This window comes from Cupressus sempervirens, chromosome 10 (genome assembly GCF_028749045.1).
Source record: "Cupressus sempervirens isolate cs-2001-9-10 chromosome 10, ASM2874904v1, whole genome shotgun sequence".
NCBI lineage: Eukaryota > Viridiplantae > Streptophyta > Pinopsida > Cupressales > Cupressaceae > Cupressus > Cupressus sempervirens.
The window spans coordinates 538,490,017-538,503,024 of NC_143127.1; the positions used below are offsets into that span (position 1 = coordinate 538,490,017).

Sequence of the window (13,008 nt, forward strand, 5' to 3'; positions counted from 1 at the left end):
TCATCAAATAAAAGAAGTCTAAAGTACAATGTGTACCATAGAAATTAATATATTTATGTGCATCATCACACAATCTAAGGGGAAATCTAGAAAGGTGAATATCCTTATTAGAACAGGATGCATGCATAGAAGCCATAAACTGTTACATATGAAATGTAGGATTTTATTGTAAGAAACAGTAAGTAAAGCTGGAGATTTAGAAGAATAAACAAGTTAACATGCCTATGTGTTGTTCAAATAGGGCACTTAATTTTAAAGGAAAAGAAGGGATAAAGAAGGCGTAGATGTAATGACCTACAACAATTTTTTTCCAGATTTTTGCACCTTTCACTATCAAACAATTTGCATGTATGTAAAATTTAGATGTTTATGTTATTTTTTTCTGATTCACAAAATCATTCGTCTCCTATAACATTCATAACAATGCTTTGACACTCAAATCATGGAACAAGAGGCTATGTATATATCCGAAGTAATAGACTGCTGTCATAGGGCAGATTCTAGAAGTAAATGTAAATCATGTCTGACCTCAAAGGCAGCACTATCAGACCTTGAAAGGACCTTAACATCAGTGATTAATATAGTATATGCTCAGCATATGAATAAGGATTTGTGCCATGATCAATGGGGAATACTAATGGCTGCCATCTCTTCAAAGGCAGACCTGTCAAAGCTTATGCCATCTATTGACTACATCGCCCAGCTTGAAACTCCTTCAAAAGCTCTCACGTTCTTGTAGCTTTCATGGTTAACAAATAACTTAAAAAAAAGTTCCAACAACTAAGCAATAGCCCTCGATCTGTACTTGATTCAAATGCCCATTTCTTGAATCCCTAAGTACCCAGCACGGTAGACGTCTAATGCCTCAGGAAGGTCTGCCACAAACCCACAGTCTTCCTCAAATGACTCATGCCTAGCAAAGGGAAGTAATGGTGACCTGAAATGCTCCACACATTGCCCACCAGTAACATCACAAACCCACGCCTCTTTGTGCCACAGTCTTGCCCAGCAAGTTAGCAACTAGCCTTACTAAGACAATTATATTGCTCAGCAATCAAATGGTATATAACAGTTACAGATAAACATGCCTTTCTTTATCCAGCAACAATACCCACTATGGCATCCGTTACTGAAAACTTCAAGTGAATCTTCATATAAATCGTTTTGTTTGTAAAACTGACACAATTTATAACCCCCAAATGATTGTTCCAAGAGTAAAACCTGAATAGTTCCACCTGCAACAAGCCTGGGCAATCTTCCACCCGACACTGTTTTTTCTTAGGGTTTTCGTTCTAGGGTCTTAAGAGCTCCCACAAGAAGCTTCAAAATCCACAATATAGAAATAAAATCAAGCATACCAAAATGAGCTCCCAAATCTCCTTCTTATATTTTCCCTAGAATGTTCTTGAAGGTCTGTTCAATTTCTCAATTAAAATAACTCATTAAATTTTTACTTTAGATGACAACTTAAATAAATAAATTTATTTTATTGCATGATATGTCAAAAGCCTATGGGAGTTAAATAGGCTAACTGGTCATCTCCCTCTAATCCATAGAAGGGGACATTATAGTAGAAGAGGGAAATGTGGAAGAAGAAGGGAGATAAACCATGTCTAATAGAAGAAAAATGCTTAGGGTGGGAGATGTTGTGTCAAGAGTAATAAGCTGAAGAGGAGGTGTGCAGTGCAGAAGGGATGCAAGAGGAAGAGGGACTAGTAGGATATATGAGTGATAATGAAAGAGAGGAAAAAGGAATGTAGGTAGAGTGGTGAGGGTGCTATGATATTTGAGAGGTGGAATGTGGGAAGTGGGAGAAGGTTATAATAAATAAAGGAGTGAGATCTCTGAGTGAAAACCATGGAAGAACAAGGTTCTATATGTATATGGAGGGAAAAGGCTCGAGAAACTGAAATGGAAGAGGGAAGCCTAATCTTAGGTGTCACATGAAAGAAGAAGAAGAAGAGGGAAGATGAGATTGTGTCTGTGTTAAAGGTCGAATTAGATGGAGAGAAGAATGGGTTGGCTGAAGGGCAGTGAAAGGGATTGCTGGTTTGTGGTTTAAAGGTGGTGTGTTAATTAAAAGGGGTGGGCTCCAAAACGTACCATAAATTTAAGATGTATGTGTTACCTTGTGTTTAAGTGATGTTACTTTAATAACTAGAATCCAATTGTATTAAGTAGCTTTCATCCTTTTGAACATTACAACATAGTAATTGAATTCAGATTTCAGATGATATTGAATGAAGAAATTGGAAATGAGATGAGATAGGGTTAGAGAAGTGTGTTGTCGATGTCTAAAGCTGATCCAAGGGACTAAGATTGGAGAATGATGGAAAGTAACTGGAAATGATTCTAGACATCTGAAACCATGTAATAAAAATGGGAACAAATGAGAACTATTTTTATGATTGGATATTAAGCTATAACCGTGGAGAGGTATCTTCAGTAGAGTTAACTTGTAAGTTAATCTGACATTATCCAGAAGGGGAAATGGAAAAGAGTTAAAGTCCCTGAAAAAAGGGATCAAAGACCTGCAAGCAAGGACATAATACATCGCACTGATGTTCTGACCACGTATAATGCAAGTGAACATACTAGAATCATGGGCAAAGTTGCTTCAGTGCTGGAGACACCATTGCTACTGAAGCTTTTTTATTATGAAGTGTTTGTGTGTGGGTGTGTGGTGTCTCTTGACTCTTGATAAATGATATTTCAAAACTTTTGTCAAGCATTCAGATCTTTACAGTTTGTGTTGGATGCAGTTTAAGTGTATATACGATGTATTGGCCTATATAATAACCTCTTTCGGATTGTGCTTTAGTTTTTTCTTCCAGAAATCTCTCGACTGCGGTTGATTGGAAAGGTAAAACACTAAGGTCAATTGAGAAAAAAAAATGTCATATGTTGCCTTGCACATGGCTTCTATTTATTTTCAGAGTAGAAGTTGAGGGCTTCCCTAGTTAAGAGGACAGATTGCAGGCTTCTCTACTGTATAAATCTATAACAAGAACTACTTATAGAAATTATGTGTTACTTATTAGCGATTTTCTTTTATTGTTTATTTTTCAGATTTTTAAATTTTTTGCCTTGCAATAACTAGTAATTTTCCTAATGTAATGTTGAATGTGTTTTAGGAGACACTCTGGGGTCTTTTTTATATGTTCCATGTGAAGTAATGAAGCAGCGCATGCAAGTGCAAGGCACAAAAGGATCATGGTGTTCAATGATGTCCAAAGATAAGGCCTCTTCATTGAGCTCTAGCACTAACATGTATGAATACTATTCTGGAATATTTCAGGCTGGAACCTCTATCTGGAAACACGAAGGATTAAGAGGCTTATATGAAGGGTATGTGTATATCCCCACCTTGCTTGTTTTTCTTTTGTACATTCATTATTTATTTTTCTTAAAGTATTTATGGACTGGTACACATGTATTTTGCTGTTTTATGTATGATTCTAAACCCGGGTTGAAAAGATTATTAACTCTGTTTTTTGAGATACTTGTTCCAAGAGGTGGTATAATGGTACGTATTCTGGTCCTTTAATATTTACAATTGTTCAGGATAGTGCTCATGTTTTGCATTCCTTAGTTATTAGGATACCTAGATTAAGATACTTGTTCCAAGAGGTGGTATCATGGTATGTATTCTGGTCCTTTAATATTTACAATTGTTCGGGATAGTGCTCATGTTTTGCATTCCTTGAGCTATTAGGATATCTAGATTAATTCTTCAACTCAGAACAAAATAATCCATAATAATAACATATAAATGATAATACAAGTATACAAGCCATTTATTACCTTAACAATAACCAGAAAATCTCTTTACAAATTTATTATTTTCTCAAACACATGTTGTTTTTCCTTTTTTTTACCATTTAAACCTCTTTTAATTCAACTATCCTACTATAGATTCTCTCTCAAATTTTAACTCAGCTTTTGATATTTCACTTTGATATTATATCGTTGCTTACAATGGGAAGACTTTGTGGATCAGAAGAACATAGAGATTAAATGGGACCAAACTCACATTTGATCCCAAGGAAACTGAATTATCCTTTCATAGGAATCAAGCCCAGGCCTGTAAAGGTTGACACCCAAGCAACCTGGAACAAAACTGACAAACCAGGAACTCAACACATGTAGAGAGATGGAAGTAACAAAAACCAAGGACAGACTTCAAACTTAGTTGGCTCGAAGACATAGAGGGATGAATATGTTTGATGCTGCTATATTGAAATTGCACATCGATTGGTGCCCAAGGCAAGGCGTTGAGAGTGTGTGGGAGGATGGCTTTAAAAAGACTTGGGTACCAAACATTGTTCCATCAAACATGGACCACATTCGGAAAGCATCAGAAACAAAGACCTAACCCACAACACTAACTTACTAAACAAACTTGATTTATTCATGTATCTGTGGTTTGTACATGTCACATGATGCGTTATGACAGGTCAAATAAATTTGTGGGCTAGGGAGTGCATGCATGAGCCAATATCATCATGGGTGATCTCTCTTTGATCTGTTTTTTGCACAAGTGCAATTAGTGTACATAATCATGCAAAGATTTTGAGGCAAGATGCTTAAGATGCTAGGATTATGACACTTTTCAATTGTCACTATCCAACAATATTAGGAACATAGCAAGGAGTGCCAAGTGCTATTATCACTAGAAAGATGAGTTTGTGGGGAGTGACAACTCACCTTGTCAAGAAAATGAGAAGGTTGATGTGGAGTTGGTAATTTGCAAGAAGGGGCTAGAGAGAGTCATGAAGTGGCCACCGCATGACATGTCCTCAACCATATGGGCCCCCAATGACCCAAGACATGGTTAAACAAGTAGGATGACATATTGGTACCGGCTCATTGATCTTTAGCACGGGAGATCTTTAGATACTTGAGAGTTTGAGGGTTTGCCTATATCTTTCCCATGGAATGAAATTTAACAAGAGTGGTTGTTAGAGTAGATGTAAAAAGGAAACAATAATGCTGATTTGAATCCATGCTCAACTAGAATATTCTCACCCAATATCCCTAGCTCAAGTGGATTCTACAAGAGATAAACACAAGGGTTGAAGAAGTTGAAGCTTGATGGTTTGAAAAAATTTTGGTTAGGGAAAACATAGGGTTACAATTTAGGTCAGCATACAGCTCAAAAACAAATGTTCTTAGAGAAAAGGCAAGGGTGCACTCAAATTTGATAGAAGAACATAACGACAATATTTGATCTTTGCTATGTTGGTGATCCTAGGGACATCCCTATCTTGAGTTGGTTTCATTGATTATGTAGAGGAAAACAAGAGATTAGTAAACCAACACATAACTAAGATATACAAGTGGAAACATTAGAAAATATGTATGCCAATACTATTCACAATTAGAAATGAACGGGGTACAACATATGCTAAGAAATGCTTATTCCCGTGTCTAGAGGGGCGAAAATTAGTCTCTCCTCCAACAATTTATAAATTTGTCCTTGTGCAATGTGAAGAGATAGACAAATATGTGCATTTCTTTATAGTTACAAAAGAAGAGAAAAAAGGTATAATATCTTGCCTTGAACCATTGGCTGTTTAATTTTCTATTAGTTTGGTGAACCTTGACAATTGGCTTTTTTTTCCATGACCAAAGAAGTCCATGTGTGGAAATTTGAACATGTATCCAAGTGTGTGTATGAGACTACAAAGACGTGTGATGAATGAAGCAACTCCTACATGGGATCATATGTGTAGTAGCTTGTTTGATGAAACAATGTATGGTAGCTTGTGATGCCTCTATGTGTTGCATGCATGTTGTTGAAAATAGTATGGGAATTCCAAAGACTATGAAGGCCTTGATGTCCAAGAGGACTACATGTTTCACCATTGTTTGAGAATTAATGTTTCCCATCGCATCTTTTAGCATGTTGTGGAAATTGAATGTGGAGTAGTTGAAGATTGGTACCACATTGCTTGTTTTTTAATATTGCTCTACCTTAGCTACTTTGAATAGATGGCATGAACTTGGGCAAGTCTTGCATGATAGTGCACGAGTGCTCAAGATCCAAGTGTGAAGGATGGAGTTTATGTTTGTCCAAGAGAAGGAATGTATGGCCTGAGCTATGCCCTGGTTGAATGTTGGATTCAAACCCAAGTATTGCAAGACTCAAGCAGAAATGTGTTTGCACAAATTGTGTGCAAATAGTGTATAAATAATAGATAAAGGCTTAATCTTCCTTTATAGACCCTTTACTTTTACTCTTTGTTTTTTATTGTTTATGTGAGAATCTATTGAACTTATCATTGAGTACTTGCTTTGAAATCGAGAAGATGTGCCTTATCAATGATTTATTTGGAAGGCACACTATGCTAAGATAGCCAGACATTTGTGTTACCAAGACATGTATATTGCTATTTACGGTAATGTCCCCTCTACTATAGCTGTAAATAATTAAACAAAAATGCTAGCTTAATCTTTTCTGCCCCTCATAGGTTATAAGCATTTAACACGCACAAGTATTTTAAATAATTGGCCAAAAAAAACTAAAGTCCCAGCAATTATATTAAAATTATTCATTATATCTAATGACGGGGCCATACCTTTAGTGACAACATTGTTGCAACTAGGAAGTGTCGTGGTGGTAATTAATATATGTATTTAAGACCTTGGGAATTAACTCAGTCACCAATGAATGAATTAAGAAGGAAATCACATCTTTTTGCCTGATTGGGTTATTCATAATACATATAAGTTAGCGATTGGAGCTGGGAGGGAAGCTATCAATCAATGAATCTTTATTTATGAATTTCGCTCTGCAAGAACAGATGTATGCTTTTCCAGGGTGAAACCCTTGAAAAACTCATGCTTGGATGCAAACCCAAGTGTTTTAAGTTCTTTTTATCTCAGCCACAGGTTAGAGAGTAGGCCATGGCAGTATTTGGGAAAGATTGCAATATCAGTTTCAAAACAAAACAGATTGAACTGTCTCAGATTATTAAGGCGCCTGTTAGAAATCAGTTCAGATAGGAATCACTGCATTTTTAACGTATTCCATCTGCATGGAGATCAACAATGATTGCAGCGAGTTGGGTATTACTAGGAGATTCTTGAAGTTTAAGGAATGAAACATCAAGGAGGTGCAATCTGGTATGTTGCAGCATGTATGTTTAATTTCACTGTATTTCCCTCTTACAACAAAAATAAAGGTTGGTAATTCTGTTAGACTCTTCGCATCTATTTAATGTGAATATATATTGCAAATAAGCTATGTTACCAGATTTGCTTCTAGAATCCTCAAAGTCGGGTTTGAGTTGTCCAAAGTCGAGTCCTTGGTGATTTCACTGCAAAGTCTGTCTCACAGACCCAGGCAGATTTTGGAGGAACTTGTAATGAATTTGGTGATCGGTGGGTGAACTAGGGCCAAATTTGGTCTGAAAACAATTTTTTTTGACCTTTTTAAAAAGTTTTTTTTGCCTAATTTGGTTTTCAACCCTCTAACCCTAAAAGTGACCACTGAAAAGGTCAAGAAGGATGATTTATATGTCATTTGTGCATTTGTGAATGAATTTTTTTCTTTCTTTACTCGATTGCTAAACTTTCTTGTTTGGTTGCCATTGCTCAAGGAGTGTTGCAAGGTGATTGTTGTATTGGACTTAAACATTAATATACATGGTGGTGTATTTTGCTATGCTGGTTTTATATTAGCATAGTGGTGTATGAACTTATTTGTCTCTGCAAATACACACGTACATGCACCCACACACACCCACACACATGTGCACACAGAGACACAAACACACGCACACACACGCACGTGCACGCCCACGCATGCACGCACAAAAATACAAACACACACACACACATGTTTGTATGCATGAAACCAAAACAAATTCGAACCCACCCGAAAAGAATTGAGCTAATTTTGAACTATGAATATGTATATTTAAAAACATATATTTTTCTACGGACAAACACAAAATGAATTCGATCCCACCTGAATTTTTTAATCTATTTTCTTTTACTTTTTCCAACTAATATTTTTATTGCAAATGTTAGCATGAATTACAGAGCCCATGCGCTGTGTAATTATCAAAATCCCAATGTGGACAATGTGATTGCATATGTTGGTTGTGACACTTATTGGCAGCAAGCCAAACAATCCTATAATTTATGCATTACAAACCTTTCAAATAGTTAAACTAGTCTAGTCTTGGTGGTATTGCCATCTGGATTTGCAATCAAGGTATTTGGCAGTGAACTGCGTGAATGTTTGTAATATGAATGATATACAATGAATTGCTCTTCTATTTTGATTCTAGGAATTATATCAAATAGTTGTCCAAATTTCTAGAAATATACATTTTGTCAAATAGTTGGACAGCAAATTACATGGCTTATGAAATTAAATACCCGGAATGTGAAGTATGGCCAAATGGAGATGAGCAGTTGATAGAAAAACTGCAATATTGAATCCAACTGTTTATAAACTGCTGTAACGAAACTTATCTAAAAATCAGCGAAATCATATCCTCTGAAATTGTAGTGGTAGTTTAGTGGCACTATACGGATTGAAATTGACCTCAATTCCTCATTTAATTTTCTCTTATAGAAGTCATAAGCCTTGTTTTGTTCAGCAGCAACATGTCTCTCTATTCTTCACTAATCACCGTTGTCAGCCGACTGCATTGTCGTGAATGTTTCTGTAGCCGACGGAGTGGTTGTTGTCGGTGTTTCTGTAGCTAACGGGTAAATAGTTTGTAGCGGACATAATATTTGTGGCCGACGGACTCCTTCGGGAATGTTCGGCGGATAGTATTTATATCCCGTCTGGGATCATTGTAAATCTATCATTCATCTTATTAAGCATAATGTATGTCTGGCATATGCGAATATAATTCTGCTATTCTGTTCCATTGTCTGTATGCGTTGATTTCTTTACCAGTACAGTAAACATTTGGCGCCGTTGCCGGGGGAACCTGGAAGGTGGGAGGAATGAAGATTAATGCCAAATTAGCTTAACAAGGGTCGAAATAAGGCAAACGGAAAAAATGGAATCCGTACTGCACAAGAACATTTAATTCTGGCACAGCAGGCAGACCGCCGAAGGAGATTCCAGAAGATTGCCAACGGAAACAAGAGTGCGGAGGCATTGTTAGAGGAGACTCGACAACGAATGAAATTGGTGGAAGAAGCACGGGAGGAGTTTTTGAATTTGTGTTCGTTGAGGGAAGAGAATTCAGATGGAAGAGCATCGACTTGCACAACTCGGAGTACCGACGGAGCAAGAGCGTGGAGTGAACTCTTCGTCTAGGAAATACTTCCGCAGGGGACAACTTCAGAACACCCTTCTTCACCAAGGTTCGTAGTTGTTGAGTCTGACGGTGTGGGAAAACAGTTCGTTGGTGTGGGAGTGCAGACCGCCGGTGTGGGAGTGAAGAGCGCCAGTGTTGCAGGACACAGAAACCAATCATGATGGCGGGACCAAAAGAGAAACTGCCAAAGTTTGATGGCGATGGTACGGCCGATCCCATCCAACATTTCAAAACATGTGAAACAATCTGCAGGGCAAATGGCATAACTGATGAAGACAACTGGATGAGACAATTTCCGGCAACCCTACGGGGCGTGGCAATTGATTGGTTTACTAGTACAGATCCACAGAAGCTGGACAGTTGGAATAACATAAAAAAGGAGTTTTTGGCCGAATTTCAACTGTTGCGTGATGATAATGAAATTGTCGCAGAAATCTTCAATACCAAGCAGGGGAGGAACGAAACTGCAGGGGAAGAACAAAACTATCCTAGCGGATAGTATTTATATCCCGTCTGGGATCATTGTAAATCTATCATTCATCTTATTAAGCATAATGTATGTCTGGCATATGCGAATATAATTGTGCTATTCTGTTCCATTGTCTGTATGCGTTGATTTCTTTACTAGTACGGTAAACATTTGGCGCTGTTGTCGGGGGAACCTGGAAGGTGGGAGGAATGAAGATTAATGCCAAATCAGCTTAATAAGGATCGAAATAAGGCAAAGGGAAAAGATGGAATCCGTACTGCACAAGAACATTTAATTTTGGCACAGCAGGCAGACCACCGAAGGAGATTATTGAAGATTGCCGACGGAAACAGGAGTGCAGAGGCATTGTTAGAGGAGACTCAACAACGGATGAAATTGGTGGAAGAAGCACGGGAGGAGTTTTTGAATTTGTGTTCGTCGAGGGAAGAGAATCCAGATGGAAGAGCATCGACTCGCACGACTCGGAGTGCCGACGGAGCAAGAGCGTGGAGTGAACTCTTCGTCCAGGAAATACTTCCGCAGGGGACAACTTCAGAACACCCTTCTTCACCAAGGTTCGTAGCTGTTGAGTTTGACGGTGTGGGAAAACAGTTCGCTGGTGTGGGAGTGCAGACCGCCGATGTGGGAGTGAAGAGCGCCAGTGTTGCAGGACCAAGCAACGCTTGTTTACAGAAACCAATCATGATGGCGGGACCAAAAGAGAAACTGCCAAAGTTTGATGGCGATGGTACGGCCGATCCCATCCGACACTGCAAAACATGTGAAGCGATCTGCAGGGCAAATGGCATAACTGATGAAGACGATTGGATGAGACAATTTTTGGCAACCCTACGGGGCGTGGCAATTGATTGGTTTACTAGTACAAATCCACAGAAGCTGGACAGTTGGAATAACATCAAAAAGGAGTTTCTGGCCGAATTTCAACTGTTGCGTGATGATAATGAAATTGTCGTAGAAATCTTCAATACCAAGCAGGGGAAGAACGAAACTGCAGGGGAAGAACGAAACTGTCCTAGCGGATAGATTTATATCCCGTTTGGGATCATTGTAAATCTATCATTCATCTTATTAAGCATAATATTTGTCTGGCATATGCGAATATAATTCTACTATTCTGTTCCATTGTCTGTATGCGTTGATTTCTTTACCAGTACGGTAAACATTTGGCGCCGTTGCCGGGGGAACCTGGAAGGTGGGAGGAATGAAGATTAATGCCAAATCAGCTTAACAAGGATCGAAATAAGGCAAAGGGAAAAGATGGAATCCATATTGCACAAGAACATTTAATTCTGGCATAGCAGGCAGACCACCGAAGGATATTCCAGAAGATTGCTGATGGAAACAGGAGTGCAAAGGCATTGTTAGAGGAGACTCGACAACGGATGAAATTGGTGGAAGAAGCACGGGAGGAGTTTTTGAATTTGTGTTCGTTGAGGGAAGAGAATCTAGATGGAAGAGCATCGACTCGCACGACTCGAAGTGCCGACGGAGCAAGAGCATGGAGTGAACTCTTCGTCCAGGAAATACTTCCACAGGGGACAACTTCAGAACACCCTTCTTCACCAAGGTTCGCAGCTGTTGAGTCTGACAGTGTGGGAAAACAGTTCGCTGGTGTGGGAGTGCAGACCGCCGGTGTGGGAGTGAAGAGCGCCAGTGTTGCAGGACCAAGCAATGCTTGTTTATAGAAACCAATCATGATGGCGGGACCAAAAGAGAAACTGCCAAAGTTTGATGGCGATGGTACGGCTGATCCCATCCGACACTGCAAAACATGTGAAACGATCTGCAGGGAAAATGGCATAGCTGATGAAGACGACTGGATGAGACAATTTTCGGCAACCCTACAGGGCGTGGCAATTGATTGGTTTACTAGTACAGATTCACAGAAGCTGGACAGTTGGAATAACATCAAAAAGGAGTTTTTGGCCGAATTTCAATTATTGCGTGATGATAATGAAATTGTCGCAGAAATCTTCAATACCAAGCAGGGGAAGAACGAAACTGTCCGCGTTTACGCTAGGAAATTAAAAGATTTGATAAACAAAATGGAAAATAAGCTGGTGGACGGACTTCAGAAAAGGTGGTTCGTGGAAGGCCTACGCCCTAACTTGCGAAAGAAAATGAAAATTGTGCCGCCGTCGTCATACACGGAAGCCTATAACAGAGCATTGAATCTCGAAAGTGAGCACAAGACAAAGAAGAAGACTAGTTCCTTTGATTCTAATGACGACAAGCCTTCCGGCGAAGATAGCAGCGACGATGAAGACAGTAGCAAGAAGGTCCGTGCCCTACAGAAGGACATGATCCGCATGATGGAGTTCAAAAACATGTAGAAGGAGCCAAAAAGTAGTGAGCTGTGGTGCACGGAGTGCAAGACCGACAGTCATACTAAAGGATCCTATCCAAAGAATCAATTTTGCGACATTTGTCAAATCATGGGCCATTCAACAAAGGAGTGCCCCTTTAACATGAAGACAAGAGGATCTCCGCAGGTGCTTATGGAGGAGGCTTCCCCGTCGGGCAGTAGCATAAACACGAATACTGTTGATGCTACATCCGGAGGATATAGGAATAATCGGCGTGGACAGAACAACAACAACAATAACAATACGAGTAGAAGCCAGATCCAGAGTATGATGCAAATGGATGGCCGATTGTTCAGTGCCGCGCATGTAACTTGTGGGGTCATTTTGCGCGGGAGTGTCCAACAGCGAATACACCTCAACTATTGTGCCGATGGTGCGGACCTGGTGATCACTACGACTCAAAGTGTCCAAAATCCGGAGTGAACTTGATCATTGCCGGGACGGATGAAGAAGTTCTGGCAATTACGCGGAAACAAGCAAAAGAATACCTAGACCTCGCTGAAGAAAAGAGGAAATTTGCGGAAGCACGGGCGGAGGTGGAAAAAGTATCCCAACCGGCAACATCTCAGGACACCGCCGACACTTCAGTGAGGAATTTCGTGGAATAAAACATAGTACGGCAAATTCTGCAGACGGAGGTACCAGTAAAGATAAATGATTTGCTTCTCACCATGCCTCAACTCCGATCTGCTCTCTCAAATATTACGCTAGTTCCAAAATCACTGGGAGAATCAAGTCGAGGGAAGGAAAACTCACCGGGAGAATCAAGTCGAGGGAAGGAAAAGGAGATTGCTGAGGGCGAAGAAGATCAGATGTTGTTGGCGCTGACATCCGGACGACACCTTGCAGTTGTCGAGAT

At 39.4% G+C, this 13,008-nt stretch overlaps 1 protein-coding gene across 1 annotated transcript in view; it reads left to right on the forward strand.

The window, feature by feature from the left end:
* The window catches only part of LOC149535025 (Mitochondrial substrate carrier family protein), a 123,940-nt gene that overhangs the window by 80,105 nt on the left and 30,827 nt on the right, over positions 1 to 13,008 (forward strand). Inside the window, exon 5 of the mRNA XM_089803769.1 lies at positions 3,135 to 3,348. Coding sequence (XP_089659895.1) covers positions 3,135 to 3,348 — 214 coding nt within the window. The remainder of the gene's footprint in view (positions 1 to 3,134; positions 3,349 to 13,008) is intronic.